The sequence below is a fragment of the Temnothorax nylanderi genome, unplaced genomic scaffold (genome assembly GCF_030848795.1).
Source record: "Temnothorax nylanderi isolate EJ_2023f unplaced genomic scaffold, tnyl_v1.0 TNYL_tig0094_pilon, whole genome shotgun sequence".
NCBI lineage: Eukaryota > Metazoa > Arthropoda > Insecta > Hymenoptera > Formicidae > Temnothorax > Temnothorax nylanderi.
This window is the reverse complement of record NW_027249156.1, coordinates 343349-368671: the sequence shown is the minus strand read 5'-3', so window position 1 is coordinate 368671 and position 25323 is coordinate 343349. Positions and strand designations below refer to the sequence as shown.

Here is a 25323-nt window from a genome sequence, read left to right as displayed (position 1 = left end):
AAGCCGAACGGGAAGAAGTACCTCAAAGGTTTTAATTAAGATTCCTCATAAAGCGGCTTTTTTTTTAATAAAACGCGAATTTGGTAAAAAATCACAAATGCAATATTCACGAGCATGGTGCTCGTTAATGAACGACGTGTCTCGGGACAGCCGAAAAGTCGTTCAATAAAATTCATCTTGCGCATGTTGAATTTCATTTCGACGGCGCGTCCCTTTATGACTGCGCGGCTTATGATCTCCTGCAATATACAGCTTTCACAAAAGGTTACTTTGATGGGATGAGAAGAAAAAATCAAATCGATCGCATCAACAGAAAGTATTGTAACTGTGAAATTTTTTGGAGTTATGTACAATTTTATGTACAGTTTTCTTCCTAAAAATAGATTTGTGTGAGAATCCGGAATTTAATTCGAATTAATATATAAGCATAAAATTTTATTATTTCATTAAGTTGAAAATTATCTCGAAGTTTTTATTATCTCATTAAAGTGTTTATATACATGTATACTCTTATAGATTTTGTATTTTGTACATATGTAAATATATTTAAAATACATATGTATAATATATAACATAGAATATATTATATATATATATATATAAAACGCAGTTATACTTTTTATTGATGCTATCAAAATCAATGTGAAAGACTATCTCGCTGAATCTCTGTACCATGCGCAAACATCAAAAACAATTTATTTTTTTATTATTACAGACTATATAAAGATTTTTCGTTACAATGAGCATAAGTATAAAATAATTTTATTTGTCGCCGCATGAAGAAAGATAACAGCACGAATATGGGACGGTTTTCAACTTGCAGTTGTTCCGCTTAACGGAGCATAGGTATAGATATGACGAGATATTCAGTTCGACACAAATTAAAGAATCGCATCTTTTAGCATTTGGGGATCAGGAATTAAATAAAATAGCAATAGCGTTAATTGAAATAAGATGAAAGATTTCATAATCTGTAAAAATAAACGTCTCACTTAATTCCATTATTGCACTTTAATATACAAACAGGTCGCGTTTTTATAACATTGGCAAATGCGTCAAGATATTTGCCCCGTGCAACGTCGAAGAAACGAATTGATTGTACGTAATTGTTGCATATAATGTCGCGTTTCTTTTCCATACCTTATCCAAACTATTGCGCACAGTAGCTCCATATAAATATCCATCAGACGTAAAACAAAAAAAACATATTTACAATTTAAAAAGAGTATAAATAAGACTAGATTTCGTTAGACGATATTTCGCTTAGAAAGACGGTATCGCGTTACAAGTCTCACTCTGATACCATCCCAAATGCATCGCAGTCCGATAGCTAAAAACCACTGCACAATTCTAATTCCAGTATGGCGAGAGCAAAATCCCTCTTTGGTTAACCCGTTCTCTATTGTGATTTCATGTACATTCCAGTCTCTTATCTTTGGCACTAAGCTATGATCGAGTTTATTATCTCATTCTTGTGAGGGCTGTGAGGCACGTCATGACACGATACTGTTGTGATTAAAATGTATTTTTATCATAATAATAAATATACTGGTAATGATTTTACACACACATACGCATATGCATGTGCACGCACACACATCCTAGATCTCCCGTGATAATTCTTAATGCCAGACGTCTGAGGTCATTTGAAGATGATTCTAATATCAAAAATGTCTATGCTGTAATAATTTTTTAATGAGAAGCGTTTGAAAGAACTTATTCGTGTACGATACATTTCATATGATAGCTTTGATTCCAGCTTTAAATCCAGAATAAAAAATGAAAATTATTGAGAAAATTAATAGTTAAAATTAATAAAATACTAAAATACTTAAAATAAATGGAGAAATTAAATAGAAATCAATTTTTTCATACTATCCATTGCTATCTATAGCTCCGAGCATGATTTTTGCTGTTTTAAAATATGGATTTAGGGAAAAGATCTTTAATTTGCACATAAAAAAATTTTTGTTGATTTTATCAAAGCAGGCGATATACAATAGATTTCCGCAAAACAAGAAATTAACAGCCGAAAAGTTGTTAACAACAAATTGAATCGTATCGTGTCATGACTTTCGTTCGTCGCGAATGCTGAGCCTCACGTGAGAGGTAAAGTCCGATGATCCTCCACGAAGCTGTTCGGCACGTCTAACAAATTGCTGCGAGGAAGCGGCGAGGGAACGAGAGCGGCGTCACCATCGACTTCAACATCAGCCACGTCGCTATCTATAGCAACGGGAGCACCACTGCCACAGCCGCTCAATTCGCGTACGTTACCGGGCAAATAGTCTTTCCAGCTTCTAAACAGATATCTGGTGAATTTCCTGAGCTGCCGGAACTTGCAATAGGTAGCACCCTCCGCGGATTCTAACTGTTGTGTCTGAATAAGGAAACCCTTTTCCTTGAAAGTCTGCTCCAACTTTTCGCGCTGCAGTGATTTTCTGGTTTTTCTCTTTCGCCGGCCGTCATCCTGGCCGGTCGGACTCCTCTGACACGCAATCGGCGGTTGAATCCTTTCACCGGCGGCATTCAGAAAGGCCCCGGCGGCGGAAGTGCTACCAGATTGACACGCCGGTTGCTGGAGAGCCTCTCTGGGAAAGAACTCGTAACCGCGCATGCTCTTATCACCGGTACCGCTGTAATAGCGGAAATTACCACCTGAGTCCACAGAGAGGCTCTTCTTCTCTTGTAAACTAGGCTTGGCGCCACCGGTAAATTTGAACTTACATATGCTCACTTCTGTCGCCGGATTATTATTATTTTCGGTTGGCATCGGCGGTATAAATATGGCGGAGCGTTTCCGTTTGGTTGGTTGACTCTGCTGCTGGCCTAGGGGCGCATTCCTCTTCGGTCTTGGCGAAGTGGACGTGGCAGTCGACACTGGTATCGCTTGAGCTGTAGATATCGGCGACACTTGGGCCGCATTCTTTGTCTCCATCATTGAGTATATCGATTTGGGCACGATCTTTTGCTCTCTCGGCGGTTGATCCGTTGTCGGCGGTGGGCACTTGTCACCTTGGGCGACTTTTTGATAATATAGCAACTGGGATTGCAACGCCATTGGGTGAATAAACACGCCAGCATTCGGCCAGTACACGAAGCCAGAGTTGTGACCGACCATAGGATCGATCACATTATTATTATGATTGACGAAACTGTTATTTGACCGATGACCAACTGCTTCCGAATAATTCACTGGTTCCGACAAAAAGTTCGTCCCCAGACACTCTACTTCTTCACCGTCGCTAGACGTTTCGCTCTTCACCTGGCCAGACTCGTACACGTTCCCGTGTTTCCGCAATAGTCGAATTTTCAGCTGATTGAGATCCCTGATGCAGAGATTCAATGGCTCGTCCTGCTCCCGCGAATTCTCAGATAAGGCAAAGCTCCGCCGGGTCTCCTGAGTCAGCCGTTTTTCCAATAAGCTGCTGATCCTGTTCTGAACATCAGTCCTTTGGAAAGGTACTTGAGGTGACACACGTTCCCGATGATCCTGCTTATCCCGAGGCGACAGTCTCCTCTCCTCGTGACCAGGCGTGCCCGGTAATATCGTGCCATAATTCTTGTAGATCAAATGACATATGTCGGCCTTCTTCGGTTTCCGGCCACGTCTAGGTTTACTGTTGTCCAGAGTGATTTCACCCATGTATGGCAGATCGGAATATTTCATGGGGGGCCTGCTAGATGTCTGCGACTGTGTCTGCTGGATATGATGATTAGGATAAGTCTGCGAAGATACCGACGTGATGACGGATCTTCTAGTACCGGTGACTTGATTATGGCCAAGGGTCGTTGGGCATTGAGGCGGCGCGATCTGTGGACAGAGCTCCTGTTGCATCGCCGCGATTCGTTGCAGCCAGCCATGAACGTCAGCGACGGGACTTGGGGTAGACGTCGAGTTTGTCGGTGCTGGACTGGATGCTGCTGGCTCGATGATGCGCGGCGGCGACGAATTCAGATTTTCCTGGGCCAGGGATGCTTCGTAGTGATCCAAATATTCCGGTGGTAATGCTTGATGATGGAATTTGAGCTTCCATCGTGATTTCCTGCGGCCACGACTGGAATATACGAGATTTCATAGTTCGACAATACTTAGACTGGTAGACCACACGTTTTTTTTCCATGATAGAGCATTTCTATGACAAAAGTTATACTGAGCATCAAGAAAATTACAAGGAATAATTATTCTTTTCTTCTCTCTTTATATTTCTTTGTTTGTTGAATTATTCGATTGCTTATTGAAATAAACAAATTCTGATTTTAATCCAAAATTATTTAAAGAATTGAAATAAGTAAGAAATTAAAATAAAATAAGAGAAAAATATTTTTCCAACAAAAGAAAATTTGTTACCTAGTTAATTATCCGTTAAAGTAAGGGGAGGAAATAAAGAATGTACTCTTATTGGCGGTTTCTTTCTTCGTAGACCGATGTTACATTAACATATTATCTGGGAAGAAAAGTATTTGAACTAGCGTGCAGTTGTAGCTCTTATGTCGGTGATATCGCTCTTTCATTAACGCCAGTAACTGCATTCCGAGCCACACCTTAATAGCGTTTTGTGCCGCGCGGTATGGCGCCTTCGCTCGTATGCAGAGAACGTGTGTCGCGCTTCTTCTTCTCTAGTCGCGACCGGGCCTTTAATGAAATTCAATAATAACGGTAATCGACTCTCTTGCGACGCGCGTTTCGCTGACGTATATATCTGCAATTTTTTTTCTTCGCGTACTCGTGCGCGCGCACGCATCGCTTTAGAAGACTCGCTCGGCACGAACCAGTTTCCTGGCGCCTATCTTTCTTGTCGACGCGACGACCGCACTTAAAGCACTTTCCTGGACATCGGCCGGTTTTACGTTAAAGACATCGTTAGAGACATGACAAAAAAAGATAAGAGAGATAACCCGAGTCGCGTCGCTGCCGCGGATCGCGCTACCTGACAATGTAAGCCGTCGCGAGACATACTCATCACACTCTTCAAACGCTTCAAATGATACGAGATTTATCCAATCTAAGAAGACACAAGCGTTTTATTTGACAAAAATGTTGTATCTATTTTTCTCTTGTTGCAAAACTATTTAATTTAAATAGATTAATGTGAAATTCACCTAAGAAAATATATATATATGTTTGTATAAAAAAAAGCTTCAAATTTTTTATCGTTGTATTCTATTTAATTACTGATAGAACATTGCGCATAAAATACATCAAAGAAAGAGAAATATATCACCTGGTTCGTCCTCGGTTGCTAGAATCCGGAGCAGTTAATACTGGATTTTCCTCCAATCCTTGAATTTGATTACCAACCTGCTGTCCATGCTTGCTGTCCACCGAACCCGCCACGTTGCCTACGTCCACTTGCGGGCTATCAAAAACGACAAAAGAGACTTTCGTTCACCGGTGCTTGCGTCAGTTCTGTTCTGATATATATCTTTTCTCTATCAATTTCCAACTACGGAAAAAGATATGGTACATCCAAAATTATATTATTTAACGATTAATAGACGGAAAAAATTCCTTGTGTGATATAACTCGATTTATTGACTTTGACAATTAATGATATAGATGCACTAAGAAAAAAAAGATTTTGCTAGTGTGATTATTATAGATTCAATGTAAAAATTTTGTCATCATAATTAATTGTTTTACATTACCTTGTTTTTGTAAAAATTCTTTTGTCAAACAAATTTGTTTACAAAAATATAGATTTCTTATTAAAGTAAATTTAATTTGCTGCTAAAACGAAAGAAAATCTATTCATAAGAAATATATCTTTAAAATTAGTATTCTTAACAAATCCGTTTGCTGTCTTACATAGTAATTAATATAATAAATATTAATTAATGACATTTGTTACATCAACGTAAAATATGCAGTGTCAGCAAAACTTTTTTCTTCGTGCGTATCTCACAAGGTTCAAATTAAGAGACATAACTCACCTCAATGTGCCAACATCGCGACTTCGCTCTTCTTCCTCCTGAGGCTCCTGCTTGACGGCCATGTGGATTAGAGGTGATAGCGGGCAACGTAAATGTGCCGAATGATGCAAATGATGCTGCAAACCAGCGCCGTCGGTGAGACCACTGTCTATGCCAATAGACTGTGTACGCGGCACGACTTCCTCGGTCTGCATAGTGCCCCCTAGAAATTTAAACATCACGGATTGCTATTATAAAGTTGATTCCTCCTTGTATCATCACATCCTTTCAATATATTATACTATACTTTTTAGATAACAAGATTTCAAACGCAGAAACGTAAATCTTATTGTGCTACATCTGACCGAATTTTGAACAATTTGACTGGTCAATTTTAAATATTTTTCATTAAAAAATTATTACAGTTTTTCATCTCAAAATGTATGCCATTAACGATTATCATAGAAGGCCTGGAATCCTGTATAATCTTTCTAGCTCACAGCTAAGCACTAATTCAATTTTCACTGAAGGTTTCGATATTGCGCATAAATTTGTGTGTTAAGGCATTAACAATTCTGTGTGTATATGACTGTTTTCAATTGATAGCCGAAAAAGAACTTCTGGACACGCCTAAAGTGTAGGTAATTCGAAACCTGTTTACTCAATTTGACTCAAGTTTTAAAGACCGCTCCATGTTAAGCCTTCATCTAATTAGTCATTAGTTATTGGATAGCCGTAATGTTCGGCCACTCTCAATTAATTAAAAAAAAAAACGGAAAAAAACGAGGTCGGAAGTAGCCACCATACAAACAGCTTCTACTTTCTTATTTCGGTGTGCGCGAGAGCCGCGCGAAAGGTCGCGCGTGGGCCGTCGTGAGCCGTCGAAGCCGGAGATCGTTGCCGGTGTGCGAATTGCGGAATATTCATAACCACCGTATTAACGAGCTGATTAATGCCGCGCGCAGCGCGGTGAGTTGCGTTGCGTGGATTTGACGGGCGTGAGAAATGGCAGAAATTAAACGAATGTCCGACACGCAAATGGATAAACGATCAAGCGCACCTATTGCCGTCGTTGCACCATCGAGCAAACCGTGTAGGCGACCGCGGTTCGTTCAAGGCTTCGAAATCACACAATGGTGAACTGCGAGCATGTCAACGTTACGTGTTAGAAGTTAAAGATCCGCTTGGAAACATCTCGTGTGAGACAGTTCACAATATTCACGATAGTCACTTGTTAGAGGCAAGTAATTCATTGTCGAATTCTGGAGCCGGCTTTTAAACTTTTATAAGACATTATCAGTTTAATTTTCATGTATGTACGTAAGCTACAATATAATAAATATATCGAGTTTTTATTTATTAATCTGATATTTATAATAACAACACTTATGAAATACAATGATATCTTGCAATTAATAAAATGTAAATGTTTTAATTTTAATGAAATATATAAGTTTAATGAACTATATTAATAACAAATATCTAAGATATTTTTCTAAGTTTTACATTAAGTCAGTTCATACTTTTACTAATATAGAAAGAGAGAAAAAGAGAGAGAGAGAGAGAGAGAGAGAGAGAGAAATTTAATGAAGGATCGACGAGAGAAGCAAAAGTGTCAGCGACCGGCGCGGCGCGATGATGTCGGAATACGACGCGCACGAAAGAGGCTAAAACGGAGAAAGAAGCAGACGCGCAAAAGACGAAGAAGCGTATTATACATACTGTGACTTTGCGCAGCACCGTCGGATAAAAATATTCCTGCGCGAAAATAGAACCGGCAACAGTCCGCCGGCACAGCCCACCGAAAACCCGCAATTCCTGAGCCATATTTGGCCTAGTCGATCGGGTTTCAACGTCTCGCGAGAATCCGCCTATGTGTCGACTGTCATTTGGGTACTTCGGGATAAGATCTCGATACAAAGCTAAGCCATTAAGATCCCGAAAACAATCGGAAACACAATTGAGACGTATTTAAGCTCTCGTAAACGTAACGTGAGATGTACCAATTCAATTGCGTAGATTTCAAAGCGACATTTTAGAACGAAGTTCCAGCAAAAATATAAATATGGATATGACAAATACAAAATTGGAAATAAAAGATCTCTTCTTTTATAAATATATATAAGTTTTAAAATGTGAAAGAATCAACACTTCATATTTTTCTACAAGCTCCAAAAATCTAGGATTCTGAAATTATATAATTTAAATTTCAAGATTCAACAAAGTTCTAAGTTTCTTTAGACTTTAACTTGTAAAATTTCAAATATCCCAGGTTTTTAAGTATTGTTACTTGAACTTTTAATAATTTTAAAATGTACAAAATTGTATATAAACGTGCGCCAAAAAGCGAGATCAGTGGAAGATATTAATATCGATATGTGCGGGAGGTGGCTCGTTTTCATTGAAGACCAGTTATAGAATGATGCAGGCGGGCGCGTAACTACAATTTATTTTTTGGCTATTTTTAGCGTTTGGCGTAGCGCCACTATTTTCGGTTCTCTCAAATTTCTCACTCCATATTTAGGATTATGGCTGATGGTATCGCGCCACACTAGGCATTTATGATTGCTAAAGCGTACATATTATACCGTTGCATGTCTAATTTTATTCAAAATGTTAATCAGATTAAAAGATCATAATAAATGACGACCTCGCTCTAAAAAATTATAGACGCAACTAACTGTCTATAAAAGATATTTCAAGAATACATCATACTTCATCCAATTTTCTCTTTTATAACTCGATATTCATGATAGGTGAGGAAATAAACATAATGATTTTTTCCCCTTTTTTCTCAATTCTTCAATAATATTACGATGGACGTCAAACTTGATTTATTCACAGGCAACAAGTGGACGAATCGAAGCAGACGTTTGTTCCGCGAGAAAACATGTGGTCTTCCGCACTATTGGCAGAAGCGCAACTAGGTTAAAAACGGAAAGTTAGCCGTGGTGCTCGCGAACATGTCAAGGTGATGCAACGGCCGGAAAAAAGAAATCCTTTGGAAAAGATTCTTTTTCACATGCGATAACCGATCGTCAAAATGTCCTTAAAGTCACAAAGATCGATTTGCTCACATATTGTGACCCACTAGTAGGACAGACCGTGATCCATTGGCCTGATTACGACGCCGTTATGGATCCGTAATTACGCGTAACACCCGCGCAAACCGCGTAGCGCAACGACGACATCCCACATGGAGAACAGTAACTCATTATGTGGCTGTTCGATCAGAATAATCCTTCATTTTCCGTCGGTTGTCTTTTCGCAAGTATTCAGATAATGCAATTGAAAATTTTCGATCTACTTTACGAATCAAAGACGTAGAATGTCGATGATTTGAGATCATCGCTTTATTCTACGGCGTAGCAGCGATAAACTCTTCAAAATAGACTTGTAGATTTGGTAGAAACAAAAAAAAGACCCACGATCACTCGAAATCACGCTGCCGATTACCTGTGACGGGAAAGTTGCTTTCTGGCAACATGAACGTATCGTTCTCGTCGAATCCTCTTCTTGAAAAACCACGACCGGCAACTAGCTTCGCGCGCGCCGCAGACGTTTCTACGTTACTACGTACGATACGTTACTTAATTTTCACGCACGATTGATTTCCCGCCAAACTAAATGACGCGATGGTCGTTGTCGGTTGAACACGATCAATCGTACAAATCACAAGCCGCGATTAATCACCTTCGCCCGAACCTTTCAATGCATCGCGATCGCCCACGCGATCGGCTCTGCCTCGTACGATCCCTTGGCAGGCACAGAGTGAGATATCGAGAGATATTTCGAAGGAAAGAATAAGATAAGGAAGAAAACGTGATCACACGTGGTAAACTTCCACCTATATAAAAAGATAAAAAGAGGAACTGTATTGATCACGAGAAAAATCGGAAGGTGGCAAGTAAATAAGGAGAAAGAAAAGGAGCAAAGAAAAGAAAATGGGATCGACAGAACGAAGCGGAGTGTTTTGAAGCACTTTTGGCACTGTTACGAGCGAGAGTGAAGTGGACAAGCGACAACTCTACCGAGAGCAACGTCTACACCTCCGTCAAAGGAGGACGAGGGGAGAAACGTTAGCGACGACGACGACGACGACGACGACGAAGACGACAACCGCGACAACGACCAACCCTCCGCAGGCCAAGAAAAGCGAGCGGAGGCGCGGGCGTATATTCTCGATTTGGGCGGATGGAAATCTGAGATTGCTCCATATTGGGCTGTGCGCCACGGAGGTGCTCTGTAATAGCAGAACTCGAGTTCTTCCCTCTCTTTCTCGCCCCTCAGCTTCTCTCTTCTTCTTCCTTCCCTTCTTCTGTAACTTCTTCTTCTTCTTCTTCTCCCTCTTTCGTATTCCCTCCCGTTCTCACTTTGACGTATAAATGTGTGTGTGCATGCCCGAGCGACCGTCTTTATCTTTCTCGCTCCATTTTCTCTTTCTCGTTCCTCCTCTTTCTTCCCTCTCTCTGTATGATGAGACCAACGAGGGTATATTTAACCCCGCGAACTACCAACGAGGAATCGAGCCGCGCACAAGCCACTTCTCGTACTTGGTCCTTCTCTTTTTATTCTTCGTTCCTCGTTCCGAATACTCGCAAAACGAATAATCGAAGAAATATCTTTTGATAGTTAGGTACTAAACCCTCTCTTATCATTTCAGAAATTTATTTTTCCATTTAATTAACAAATTTAAAATGTTATGGCTCTTCGGAGAATTAACAAGAATTATTTTATTTTTCAACAAAAAATTAAATGGAAAAGAAAAGCTTTACTTTGGGCTTATTTTAAGACATTTCGACTAACGGAGTGATGTCCCCTCTTTTCACACTAGTGGATCCTAAATTAAATTTCGCTTCAAGATGATGCATAGGTGCCATAAATGGTATCGAGTACAATTAAGTATTATTAGACAAATGACATTCTAATCTAATCAATTTCACGATCTTTCTCCTAGGTGTATTTTATATTTGTGTATGAAAAAAACGCTTTTGCTAAACGCTAAAGTATTGAAAAATTTAGCTATAGATACAGATCTGAAAATAATTTTGTTGCCACATCTCAAAATAATTATAGTAGGATGCTCAAGTATGATGACAATGCTGCAAAAAAATATTGACATTCTAGAAATCAGTTGGAGTGTCCTACATAATTATCTTGATAATCCAACAAAATTATTTTTGTTTGTACTCATGAATAGTATGACGTGATATAATCCTAGCGGTATGGTTATTCTACAATATTCTTCGGAGTGCATTGTTTTCTGTTTTACTGATAGAGTTTGAAATAAATGGCTTTATTAATCGAATATACAAGCCCAAAGAAATCGTCTCCGAGACATCTTGTGATATTAACCAGCTACATCGAATCACGCGTGCTTATCACACGTGCATTCCGAATAACAGCCGGCAGAACCGATACATCGACATTCACGCGGCCAACGGCACCAGACCGATAAGTGAGCTAACGAAGAGACATCGTAATCTGGCATAACGCGTTATCTCTCGGTTAATGAGCCTTGAAGGCTCCTCTCTGTTGCCGGAGGAGGCTTCAGGTTTCCCACAGTGGCATGCAGGATGACGTCCGGTGCCCGGGGCCTCTCCCGTGCACCCCGTCCATCTCGTAATGTACGTAATTTATTACGCGTCTGCCGGTCTGCGTTGCACAAAATGGCAAACGCATTTCGACCGCCGCGCCGCGCGCCGGCCGGATCATTGCCATATACATCCCGATGCGATTTAACGCGACTCGAAGGATGTGTACTGGAACCTGGGATTCAGGCGCGGACTACATTAATGAGATTGCGGAGCGAAAAGTTGATATTATATTATAACGAGAGGTTATTTGGCACTTTCCCGGAACTGATTACACGTCTCTCTTTTTAATGCGTACGCTTTCAAAGATTTAAATTATAATTATTCTGCAAGATAATCGGCCGTGGTTAAATCAATTTTAGACGAAAAACATGGAACCTTTGACTTTTTTCGTATTAAAATTAAACATTAAATTAAACATTTTACGATTGATCTGGGGAATTAGCGTTACTGAAAATGTCATTATTGCCGTGTAGTAAAAACAATGTATTGCTGGCGAGCGCGCGGTCCGATCGTCGGGATTTAAATGCTATTCCACGAACGCGCCGGGTAAAATACGCGAGCTGATGGAACGCGGAGTTGAAAGTAGTTGTTGACATATCGCTGCCAGGTATTGGGACACATCGGACAAGTAGGCGGGGTGGTTTAACCTATACGGAATATAATATACGCCTTCACAGAATCGACGCCGGAGATGACAGTCGCATAAAATATCAACGTGTCGTCCACGCACTCACGCAGAGAGAATCCCGATACAATGGGCCGTACAGCAGCTCCGATTACCCAACTTTGTTTGTTATTTAAAACCTAACGTTTGTACATTGAGTTTTGTCGATCTACGTACAATCATCAACAGTGCAAATGCCAGCTGTACGTCTTGCGTAACGCGACCTAGATATGTATGTCTGGGAACAGCCACCTGATTCTCAAACGAGGCGCGAGCGGAAGTACGCTTCGACGATGCTGACGAAACGTGCTGCCGCGCGTGGGTGACAATTTTGGTGCTGAGCGTTAGTTACCTTAGACGTCGAGAGCGAGCTCCATGCAAGACCGTATAGCGAGTCCGAATGATATTTGTCAGATAGAACAAGCACGAAATACTAAAGGTCGCGTTTGTGTATCTCGCGAATACATAATAGAACGATTAGTCGTTGACGCCTGATCGTACGTAGATGTAAGCCCTACTCGTGGAATATCACCGTGATGGTAAAATCGACAATAAAACCAAAAGCGAATTGATTATCAGCACTTAATAACAAGGTTGAGAAAGAAACAAAATCACAATTAAACCGAACGCTTGGTACTTGAATGTCCAACGATAATGACTTTTTCCCGGTTTATCCGAAACTTGATCCACTTCGAAATTCATCTTCCAGCAACCGCAGCATCGTTAACATCGTTGCTTTTATAGGGTCGTTAATCACTGTCGTTACGCCCGTAGTAGGCGATAAATAATTACAAAATACGCAGCTCGCGATCTCGCTGCATAATGTGAGAGCTCCGACACCTGTGAGAGCCTTCGACGGAGCATACGTTGTTCGCTTTCGAAATATGAACGCAAAGTAATGTGATTCAGCTAAAACTGAAGACTAGTGCAGTCCTCGTGGAGGCATCTGAAGAAGAGAAAACGAGAAAGATTTCTCGAGGCGATGATGGGCCACCTTACAGCTAGTCCAATTGGATCGCCCACGTGGTAGAAATCTGAAAGGAGGTATATAAGGCTGTCCGCTGATACCGTTAAATTGCCTAATGTTCTTTTACATACGAATTATTTGATGTACGTCGCCTTTAATTTGGCAATAGAGCAACTCACAATTAAGTAGCTCCGTGGGCGTTTTTCATCGAGAGAGAGAGAGAGAGAGGGGCACGATGCGTTTAAATTCATTCCTAAATGTCTTTTGCTTTCCACCGATTAAGAATTGATAAACGCAAAGTTCAACAGTTTTAGTGACATGTGTTCTCGTATCTTGTGTCAACCTAATGTCTCTGTAACTACAGATTTGTAAACATGGAACCAATCTTTTTCCTAAAAGATAAAATATCAAGATACTCATAGTTTTTAATATAATATAATATAAAAATAATTTAATTAACTAATATATTAAATATTATATATAAGAAATAAAGATGTTTTGAGAAAAACTAATATTAAAAACAGAAAATAGAGAAAGATTATATTTTTCACTTACAATTAATTTCAAGCAAGTTACAATAAAATTTTAATTTGAATTATAATTAGTTATATAGATGTTCGCAATCTTCGATATTAAATCCAAAGAGTGCAATAAATAACTTTTTCGTATTTTTGCTAACAAAAAATTATTTTCCAACTGATCGTAGAGATTACAAATAAAAAGATATCTAACGAAACACCCTGCATAAATTAAAATTCTCCATGACACCTGGCAGTCGTTTCGCAACACCACCTGCATGCAACGAGCGCACGATTACAAGTGAGTAGAAGAAGTTACCCGTGCGAGTCAAAGATGCTGCGCAATCGCGTGCATGTATAATGAGAACGTGGCGCCTTTTGCGCGCGGTTACATATTTTTCTAGCTCGCGAATCCGAGAGTGAAAAAGAAGATCGTTAATTGAAAGCGAATCGCTCGGTCGGACGCCAATAATAATCTCGCACCGAAGAAATGCTCGCAAGAAGCGGTTCAACAAACACGGCGCGTACATATTACGTTTCTCTCTCTCGTCAATCGTCTCTCTGGAACTTTGATTGGTCGAGGACCGACTAGTCATAAAACTTTTCTCAGCTAATGCGTCCGAATACGAAACAGCGCGCTTTACCGTAATGGAGAACGCGCTCACCCGTTATTCCCCACCTATCCTGCTATCGCCATCGCCATCGCCATCGCCATCGCCATCGCCATCGCCATCGCTACAACATCCGGCAATCGTGATTGGCAGTACGTTACCGCTAAGACGTGAAAATTTTTTCATCGTATTACTCAGTCTACTTCTCTAAATAATGCAATTTATAGCTGAAGTAGGTTTGATAAAAAATCCCATTTCAGGTTTAACTAATATAAAGTTGAAATGAACGATTGAATGTATAAACATCCTGTAAATTGATAGATTAAACGTATAAATATTCTGAAAATCTAATCGCTGTCGGTTATTAATTTAACAATTTAATCATATGATTTAATTGCTCGTGCCAGTAATCACATTCGCGGGTAATGTACGACAATCGCGATTGGCAGTTTTGCTGATGTGAAAATTCTCCCACTCGGCAACGAAGCCCTCCTCTCTTTCGTTTTCTCGCGTGTGCGGTGCGTGGTGATCCCCTCTTCCCTCGTGCTGACCTGCACCGATCGAGATCGAGCAGAAAACCCTCCTCCGATTGCCATATTCGCTAATTCGAGAAAATATGGCTGTCTGGATCGTTAGCCGATTGGATCATGTCCGACCGCGCCATCATCTGATCATGCAACGATAGCGATCGATCCTGATCAATCGCGCTCGCAGATATCAGATTTAATTAATTCTTTCGATGGGCAAAAGCGTCTTGGAACCCACGTTCGATTAAAATATCATTCCTTGTCAATCATCGCGATCAGACGATTATTAATGACTGTGTATCGGCTGTGTATCGACTAACCGAGGCGTTACAGCATTACAGGCAGGCGCGCGCTAGATTTTATATTTAGGCCGGTACCATGGGATGTAATTCTAGAACTACTGAATTAGGTTGGAACGAAAATACCTGCACCCACGTCGATGACGCTCTCCGGTCTCCGTGTGTATTTTATATATTTATTTATTGCTGAATTCTTACCCGTCTTAGCGTTCACGCTTGCGTTGGAAGCGTTACATAAGAAATGAAATCTAGATTCGAATCCTTTGTTTGCACTGAAACTTGCATCAAAAATATGTACGACAGTCCGTTTTCTTATCATATGAAATAATTGTAGCAGCAGATTTCTAAGTTCTGCACGTTTTACAAAACACAGACAACAAGGGGAAGGGGAGAAAGAAGGGGGGGGAGAGAAAGAGAGAGATTAATGACTCGTCAACGTAATTACGAATTCCACGTCCCGGTAAGACGCCTTGGCGATAAGCAAATAAGCTCGGCTCTCTTAATTAAAAATGATGGAGCGGGGGCCTAAAGACAAGCGCGCGGATAAGCGTGCACCGATGTCATCGATCATTGGATCTGTAAACGACTTTCGACGCTCTCGCCGTATCTCATTATTTTGTACTCGAAGCGAGATGGAGCCCGCTTGGGAAGAACGGTCGCAATTAGCGACGATATTGCGGACAAGAGGGGGCGAATTGGCCGTGCCATTAATCAAAACGAGAGGCAGAAAACAATTTGTGGACGGCCACCGAGCGCTTACCGAATTATTAACCGAATTATTATCCATCAAATGGTGTGCCGTTTGCGCAAAACCGATAGGGGGATCAATTAGCATCGCGGGCGATCTCGATACAGCGATATCGACGATATCGACGGGACCGATGAAATAATTATTATGATTAAACATCGCCGTTTCTTCCTGGCGCGCGGGCCTGTCGTTAAACCAGCCGAAACGACTTTACGTAACCACGAATCGAGGCGAGGCAAGGCAAGGCGAGGCGAGGCGAAGCGAGTCAACTTACGGCTGTTTCGACGAGACATTGGGAAAGACGAAATTCCCTCCTGGTTCCCGATTCGACAACGACCAACTGATTTTTCTCCGGCGATGACTAATGGGTCGACGTAACGTGTTCGCCCACCCGCGGTCGATATACTGTCGTTCAATTTTTCAAGTCACACATATGTAACGATATCAACTAACACACTCTCGTGATACTCTGTGATCATGTCATTATTTTCAGATCAGAAAATTTATTTCAAACTGAATTAAACCATTGTTTCCCGATCAAAGATATCGGGAAGAATTTTCAAGATCTAGAAAAATAGCGATCTTTGTAAATCGATTTCCATGCATGCCAATCCGATGAAATTACATATCGGCTGTATGCATTCCGCTTGGCTCGAAACGTTTTCCATGAACTGTCGGGATATGACGAAACCGGGCGTTGTCTCACGCCAATCCGCGAACTTGTCTATTCTATTTCTAAGTTGACCACACCTATTTTAGCTTTATTTTCGGGAGCAAACCCGTCGTGTTGTTCACACGTAGACGTAACAAGATGCCGTTTGCGTCTACAAAGTGAGAGACTAACTCGTTATTCAAAGATTTCCGCTTCAGGATTTCAAAAGATGGTATTACGATACATTTTTCGATAACGCTATTCTAATAGTGCATTTTACATATATTATATTACTACAATTATTATAAATATTATGTAACACGTATATTTTCCTACACTTATCAATTGTTATCAATATTTAATAATGTTAATATAATATTTGTAATTTTTTTGATATATTAGTTTAATATTTTGTTTTATATAGATAATATTTATCGATGTCTTACATGCGTGATGAGTTTTTTGTATAAATGTTTAAATATTTTTCCCAAATTATCGCGTTACACCGCCATGCTTGCAATGGAATAGCTCGTTTTCGACATTCGCCGTCTTCGACAGACGGAGCACTAGTGGCGGAATTACACTCGGACGGTGGAGAAGAACGAATTGATACGAGTGGTCGAGCCTGTTGCTAGTCCATATACGGATCTGAGTGCTAAAATGAATTACTCGAGCCGATACGAGACCCGCCTTCGAAAGACACTGGATGAACTGGTCCCATTGAGGGGGAGCTACTTCTCGTCTTGCTTCGCTGATCTCCCGTATCTTTTTCGCGTTCATTCATCAGGTATCAACGTGCCAAACGCTTTAAAATTTCAAAGGATTTTATAATTTTTAAATTAAACGGACGATAATCGCGCGATAGTTATTAACTCATATAGTCTCATATCCTTTACGTTAACAAACTAAACTAATTTTTTTCAAAAAACACAAGAAAGTGTATGGAATAAGGATATCGTTGCGCAATCGTTAAAAGAAATGGCAACTCATACAAAGTTTACTCCGTTTAAACTTATACGTCTGATAACTTTCTCCTTTTTACGTTACGTTAAATCTAACGGAATCGTCGTAATCTCTCTCCAAAATTTCTTAACTCTACGCAAAACATACCTTTTACGTGATCTTTCATGAGGTATGCACGTTATCTTGAATTGAGTTACTTCCTTCGCCGAACAAAACCAAATCCAATGAAATACAGCATAACTTTCTTTATCTACGACGCGATGTTCACGAGTTTTTATCACCTAAATTTATATAGATCGGCATAAGTTTAGACGGATGCGTCGAACAATCGGTCGAACGATCGTTGGATCTCTCGATCGGACTCGGATTTCGTTAAATGGATTTGTTCAAGCCAATGTATAGAATTCTCCATCTTATAGACCGAGAGAAAGGGACGGGAAAAGGGAAAATCGTAAAATGCGGATCGCACCGCGCGCGTTTCCTGTATCGCACATTGCAAGAAATCGATGCGGCAAATCGCCCGTAATTCCACCCACGTGGCCTACGTACGTCGTGCGAGCTATTCATCAAACCGATCCGGTACTTAGGTCTCGCCCAACGACCGGTCGGTCGAGATAAATGCTAGAGAGAAAACGATCCGATACCTGCGTTACATGCCGGCGCGTAAACTGCCCTTACTCCTTATAAAGACGAGCCTTCGAGCGAGGAATAACGACCGGACGGACGGATCGAGATCCGATATAAAATCGAGGGCCCGCGATCGAGTATTTATGTTATGTCTGATGGTACGCCATATCGTGTACATCCTCGCCATCGCGGAAAAGAGACTGCGATGATTTTATCTGCCGTATCGATCGCCTGATTTGAGCGGAGAGCGTAGCACGCACGAAAACTCTCGGCAGGAAAGAAACGTGTAGAAAAATGTGAAGAATAGGACTAAAAATATAAAATTTACAAGGCTGTAATATTAGATTGTCGAAGAGATCCTCCTTTCTTATAAATTTATTATTACAAAATTTACAGTAAAAATACTGTATTTAATACTGAAAAGATTTTATAAATATTAGTTTGGTTTATTTTGTTTCGTTTATTATTTTGTTTTACAAGAATTACAGGATTACGGACGAAAAAGTTAAACGCAACCAATAGCGAGCTTATTTCGAGGCGCTATAGATTGTGCAAACCAATTACCCGATCATGTCGACGCGTCGGCCCTTTGTAAAGTCCGGGCCATTGTTCGCGCGGGAGATACGCGAATAAAGTCGGAAGGCGAGACGCGCTGCGTGATCATGTTGCGAGAAGCGGCCACGTGAATGAAGCCCCCATTCATACGGGTCCGCTCTCTTCAACCCCCTCGCCACTGTCCCCAGAACGCCTGCACGGAGCACGGGCGACAAGAGGCTACGCACACGCGTACGACACGTCCACGCACGTATATACGTATCGTGTCGTGTATAAGCGCCGCCGCACACGTGATCGCCATTGTCGATCGTCTCGCGAAGACGTTCGCCGTCGGCTTTGCGGTGGATGCTGCTGTGCTTTATCTTCCGCATTTTTTGCGCCGCTCGTCGCGTCGACCAGTCGCGCGCGCGTCCCGGGAACCGTATACGCGCAATGCGCAATGCGCTCCGTAAGTACGTGCGCTCCCCACGAACCCCACGAGTCGCTCTCATTCATCCGCTCCGCGACATGAGTCTAGGAGTGCGCTCACACACCATGCCACTTATCCATTTCGAATTGAACGGATCCACACATCGGCAGTATTAAATATTTTTAACATTTCTTAAACATATTTACTAAAAAAGTGTCTCATCGATCTCCGACTTAATTTTTTTGTTTGTATGTGTTACCCTCTCGTAGTGTAGATTGTCGCGAAAAGAAATGCAGTTTAAATAGTGAAAAAAAATTAATGAGTTAAATACTATTTCTTGCCTCGCATTATTATTATCGATCAATTTGTAATGCAAATATTTTTTCATAATATCGTACATATTCGATATTAGTATAATTAGCTGTGTATTTTTAAAACTTTATCAAAGTAATAAAACATGCGGCAATGATATTGGCATACTATTCTGTTGTGTAGTAACACTATCATGACAGTTATGATGCAATTCTTGTAGAATACACATTGGAAACGGTCAGTCGCGGGAGAAAAAAGACTCATTCATCGAAGGATTTCCATTGCAGTCCCGTCACGCGCGACATAGGTCTAGGATCGCCGGAGAATTTCAAATATAGCAAAAAGCTAGCCGGAAAGGTATAGCGTCCGGACGGGCAATAAAAAGACTCGTTTTTTCGCGGGAGAAATAACGCCAGCGAAGTGGCATCGTTTTAAATCAGCTTGCCACGCTTTGCTACGGCTCGTCATTACAGTGAATTTACTATTAAATAAAATTAATTTTTAATTCCCATTTACCTTAAAAATATCCAGATATTACATATAATTTGTGACAATTGGGAAGAAAACCAATTTGCATCCTCTATTAGAATCAATTAATCTACTATTAATGCTATTAGGATTTTTGTATTTTTAATTTGTGAAATATAATTGTACATAAATACGTTGAAAATAAGATGGTATACTGGTTACGTGACTGATACTTTTATGTACATCTTAAAAGCGTATTATGATTCGCGGCTTAATTAAGGAACACTTTGTACGTTCCTCCTGGTGTTAAAGTTCGTAAATTAACAAGTTTACTCGAGATCGCGCGGGCAATCACGAGCCAAGTCTGATTTATCAGCACCAATTATCCCGCGCTGTTCCTCCGTCCTCCTTTTGAAACATTACACTTTCTAAAGCGATCAATATATTCGACTGTATGTTCATGAGGAGATCTTGCGATTTATATATTATTCTTTGCATCACAAATCGCAAACCAATCGTTGCTTCGTTAACTCATATTTATTCCAGTTGCTTAATTGATTGTGATAATCACGAAATTGTACATGCTTTTAAAAGGAGGACAAATGCAAGATTCAGTAGAGTCCATATCTTTTTTCGTTCATTCAAATTTATTGCATTATTTTATCGATACTTTATTGCAAAATAGAAAGTTATCATTCGTATTAAAACTTAAAATTTCTTCGTATCAATTAAGAAAATTTATGCGGTTTTGATAGAAACGTACCGTAAGATAAGAATTATTATGTAACGATAAAATACGTATTTAATACATATTCAATAAATTAATGAGCAAACCGATACATTTTATAATTTCAATTTCAATAATGTTTTATTATTGACTCATCACGTAAATGTTTCATCTAATATTAAAGGTGTGTGATATTGTGCATTCTTATTGCAGAATTTTCTCATGACGCATTTTCTCATTGTCAGTCAAGTATCTTCGTTCAAGTCATTACAAAGTCAGGCTACATCGAACGACACTTTAAGCCTCATTACACTGGCGTGTCCACTTGTCATTTTGATCGTCGTAAATCTCCGAGGAGCTACACACGAGGTATCACATTGCGTGTCTGTATTTATGTGTATAATCTTTAGAGGACGTCGCGTGTATACCGAGGATGCGATCTCGGGACCGGCAATCAACCGGCGAAACTGACTTTAAACAATCTCGTCCCTCTCAGGTGTTTACGCGCGCGCGCGCGAGGCCATAATCAATTCTCATTTATGCGCACGCTTCAGCGTTCGGGATCATCGTTTTAAGAAAGCAATCATAAATTATTCCGGGACTTGGACATGTCCCGTATGGCGTAAGTTGTAAGTTTTCAGCTACAAGCGTCGCTCGAAGAAACGAATCCCGCTTTCGAGAGACGACGCCAACGGGGAGCGACGAATGAGGATGCAATGATAATCGACCACCCACGCACGGAAATTAGAATATATCCGCGTTAACTTATGGAAGAGTTATACACGCGTAAAACGCATTATTAAGTGTTTTCCGAGAAGTCCAAGAAAGAAGATATTTACGTTGAATCATGTTCAAACAGTTATTAAACATACGCAATGAAAATTAAATCGAGAATGGCAAAAACAATTTTAAAATTGAAATTGGATTCACGAGAACAAAATAAGTAAAATCCGAGAGATTAAAAGTTTTCAATCTCCAGTCTCTATTAATCAATATTATACTAACTTTTATTCACATAATAATAAAGACAATATAATTAATATCAGGCAATAAATATTAGGCAAAAATGAAGTAATTAGAAGATATTCTAATGCTTTGTAAAATGCTCTGTGATATTTTTATAAATCCATATTAAATGAGATACAAATAAAAATTAGAGAAAGGAGAGGGAAGACGTACAAAACATTACAAGACTAAAATTGTCAATGTAAATCGCGATTCTAGCATAATCGAACGAATCTTTAATCATAACGCAATCTTAATCTCACTTTTTAACGCGCGGTCTGACACGAGCTTTACGATTATCGTTACGATCGTATACGTGCGAGACAACTCATATCGCGCACCGAGTAACGGCGTGCATCGACGGTCGAAAAAAGCGAACGATTTCGCCGGTACCACTTTTCCCCTCCTCGAAATGACTTCATCCTCGATTTCAAGGACTTTGCCGCGAGAAGGGAGCAAAAACCAGGTAGTAATCGCGGCGAGGAATGCGCGGTAAGGTAAGGTCGAAATAATAGCGACGACGACGGTGCACGTTAATGCGAATACGTACATATATGTAACTGCGAAGACGCGGGCACTCTGTAACGCTCAAGCGAGTTCCTCTTCGAGAGACGAACGCGCGCGCGTTAAAAGATTATGCTAATGCTCACGGTCGAGAGATCACTATCCGCGATACTTAACCCAAAGACCTCATCGTCGACTCTCGGCTGCGGTCTCTCGGACGAACGCCGCCGCGCCGCGACGGGACGGCGCGCGGCGCGGCGTGCGCGTTAAATTCCTGCGGGTTATTTCTGCGCGATTATGAGCGTCGCTCCATCCCGCGGACGCTACGTTACCACGGAGCCCCAGCGATTAATTGCGGCGTTGCACGAGCGCGAGTTTCCATTTTCGAAGCGAATAAGCTCGATCTTGACCTTCCACCCGTCTCGATGGCTATTCCTTTGTTAGGCTGCGATCTGTCTGCATACAACGAATGTATATACAAGATGATCCGTGCGTGTGGATCGTGCAATAATGAGCGAATTTATTTATCATTGAGAACGTTTCTCCTGCTCCGTTTTGCTTCAAGATCTATCGAGCTAAAGACACGATTTAAAAAACTAATGCGATTAATTATTATGTAATAATTATTTTTAGAAAAGAGACAATCGATAAAGATATCGATGGTGATTCTTGAATTAATCTCAAATGGAGATCTTTATTTAAATAAATTTATAATTTAGGATCAGAATTAATTCTTAACAAACATTTGCGAGTTCTCTCAAACTCTAAAACTTCAACGTTATTTTCTAGCACCTGCACGGAAAATAGATAAATAATTAAAGACGTTAATCTCAATATAAGAATTTTGTTCTTCTGCTTTTTATATTTATAAAATTAATATATTACACAGATAATAAATAAAGCCCATATTTTTTTTTAAATTACTTGAAAAAGATATAAGAAAAAAGAAAGGGATTGCGTACGTGAGAAAAACCTTTATTACCTCTCGTGTCAATCTTCTTTTACGTCATGAATTAATTATAAAAAGATATTTAACATTAAAATCAGTAAATTGAGACACAACGTTTTCCTGTTCGGACAGTCTGACAATGAGATCTTCTCGATGTCTTGTTTCACGTTTCCCCCTGTCTCGGCGCAATAATTAAAGAACGTGGCACGTTTGATTAGACTGCCGACAGGCAATTTTTCGAGAGTCGAGCTATTTTTGCGTAACGTCGATCGATCGCGATAGACGGCGCACGAACGCGCGCCGTCTGCAATGATCTTTTCCAGGGATCGTAAATTACTGGCGGCCATTATCATTCCGTCCGCGGTTATACGAGAGACGAGAGACGAGAGTACCGGGAGCCAGATATACCCGGCGCGGCGCGGCGCGGCGGCGGCGTCGCGCGTCGCGCGTCGGCCGATACTTGCGTATCCATTGTACGTATTAGTCTTGATGACATAATAGCGTCTGCAGACTCAATCGAATTCTTGCCCGCGATAATGACAAATGTCTTCATTGCTAGCTCATAAAATAATCGATGTGTTTTGTAAAGCCACGGCGATTCGAGGTTCAGAATTTGTGTACCAATTTTCGGCGATGCCCGCAAACAAATCGAGTATTTGAATTTGGCAATTCTTTACTAACGATACTTGAGACTAATATGTCATTGTTCTCAGACAGCGATAATTCAATCTCCAAGTAAATGGACGCGGTGTATGGATCTGAGCCGATTTACGAGAAACATTTTCGGCGTTCGCGCGATATCCGATGCCGGACGCGATCGAGTTTCGCGGAACGAGCCACGCGATCGAGTTATGACTCACAATCAGTGACTTCTCAGCGACACGTTTCTCACCGCAATATTAATGCACACATGCAGATCCGGGAAATTAATATCTCCTTATGTAGAGAACGCGCGTTTTCACTTAATCGAGGAGGATTATCGAGGAGCGACGTTTATTTTATACTCGTATATTAATAAGCGCTCACCATCGGGTGGAAATCCATAACGAGCCTCGTCAAGGTATTCCCCTCGGCTGCGAACGGAGGCCGCTCGTCCGCGCTTCGCTGTCCTCAGCTGTCCTCAACGGGCGCGGGCGGCTCGGTCCGCGGTCGTCGTCGACGTGCCGCCTCGACGTCGCGACGCGCGCCTACACTCTCTCGAGGGATGCTGCGCGCCCGGGTTTGCGCTTCCTCGCGGTCGGTCCATCCGACGCCTCGAGCACGAGGATCGACGAGGATCGACGAGGATCGACGAGGATCTTCCCACAGCCGGCTCCTAAATATCGACAAATCGCGCGCCGTTCATGCGACAGCTCGCTCGATAGTTAATAATCGCGAACACTTTGCACTCTCGCGGTTTTACGCGCGACACCTTCTTCCACACAACGAGATGACGTTCGGCCTCGATGGTACTCTCTTCAAGTTGCTCACTGATCGCGATCCGTCCCGTTGATGAACCGCGACAGCGCGCGTATTTTTGAAAACGCGCTCGCGCGCGGCGGCGACGGCGACGGCGACGGCGACGACGACGACTCGGTGAGTCGGACGCGTATTTTCGAAAACGCTCTTCGACCGCGCGCAGTCGCAGCCGGCTCGAGGATGACGATCGCGTGCTTATCGATTCCCAAGACGACGCGCTCGCGATCGGCGGAGCGATGCGGTTTGTGCCGATGGGATCTCGACGACCGACGCCGCGACGTATCTCGCAGCGCGCGCGTAAACGAAACGCGGGTCGTGCCGAGCGCGCCGAGCGTCCGAGCCGATGCGTCGCACGAGCGTGGTACGAACGGACTACTCGTGCTCCTCCGCCGGCTTTCGGGCCCAGTCGGCGCGTCGGCGTCGCGTCGCGCCGCGTCTCGACTCTCGCTCGGGACGCTCGCGGCTCGGTGCTCGGTGCTCGGTCCAGTGCGCGGGCGGATCGGGATGTTGGCGGATGCTGCCGATCACAAATCGGGGAGATGCACTTACGGCGAGACGGCGAGAGTTGAGTCGTCTCGCGTGCGTGACGTGGTAAATACGTGGTTGATGTTCTATGCCGATTGCCGATTCTCTGCGTCCCGCAGTTCCACGCGTTTTCACTTTGCGTTGGCTACTGAGAGATGTCGAAAAACTAAATCAACAAATGATTTTAAAAAATAATTACCTAACCCATAATATCTCGCAGAAAAACATTGATGACAATCGATCAATTCGCGAATTCCCCCGCGATTTACAAAACAAGGAATTAAATATAAGAGATTAGATAATAAATAATTAATCTTTACATATA

At 41.4% G+C, this 25323-nt stretch overlaps 2 protein-coding genes across 7 annotated transcripts in view; one reads left to right on the top strand and one right to left on the bottom strand.

Moving 5' to 3' along the window:
• Positions 1–643: 643 nt before the first annotated feature.
• LOC139775173 (uncharacterized) lies at positions 644–24981 on the bottom strand. Of its 5 annotated transcripts, none has more exons than XM_071710974.1 (4): positions 24042–24981; positions 5935–6136; positions 5226–5360; positions 644–4058 (listed from the first exon to the last, which is right to left on the bottom strand). In XM_071710974.1, the coding sequence occupies exons 2-4, from the start codon at positions 6126–6128 to the stop codon at positions 2099–2101; spliced, it is 2289 nt and encodes a 762-aa protein (XP_071567075.1). In that variant the 5' UTR covers positions 6129–6136; positions 24042–24981; the 3' UTR covers positions 644–2098. The 5 variants fall into 5 exon arrangements, with proteins under 5 accessions (XP_071567075.1, XP_071567078.1, XP_071567076.1 ...); XM_071710977.1 differs by lacking the exon at positions 24042–24981 and adding an exon at positions 22113–22253; XM_071710975.1 differs by lacking the exon at positions 24042–24981 and adding an exon at positions 9607–10046.
• LOC139775174 (uncharacterized) overlaps positions 16911–25323 on the top strand; it is a 115008-nt gene continuing 106595 nt past the window's right edge. Inside the window, exon 1 of one of the 2 annotated variants that reach the window (XM_071710978.1) lies at positions 16911–17283. In XM_071710978.1, coding sequence (XP_071567079.1) covers positions 17157–17283 — 127 coding nt within the window. In that variant the 5' untranslated portion in view covers positions 16911–17156. Of the gene's footprint in view, positions 17284–24967; positions 25065–25323 lie in introns of those variants that run through there. The other variant, XR_011718759.1, reaches the window with a different exon arrangement.

Excerpts from the sequence above, each read along its gene's own strand:
- LOC139775173 (XM_071710973.1), bottom strand. The coding sequence starts at position 9,400 with ATGTTGCCAGAAAGCAACTTTCCCGTCACAG. Across the intron at positions 6,137-9,369 it reads AAGCAACTTTCCCGTCACAG|GGGGCACTATGCAGACCGAG; the intron begins GTAATCGGCAGC and ends TTAAATTTCTAG. Across the intron at positions 4,059-5,225 it reads AGCAACCGAGGACGAACCAG|TCGTGGCCGCAGGAAATCAC; the intron begins GTGATATATTTC and ends CGTATATTCCAG.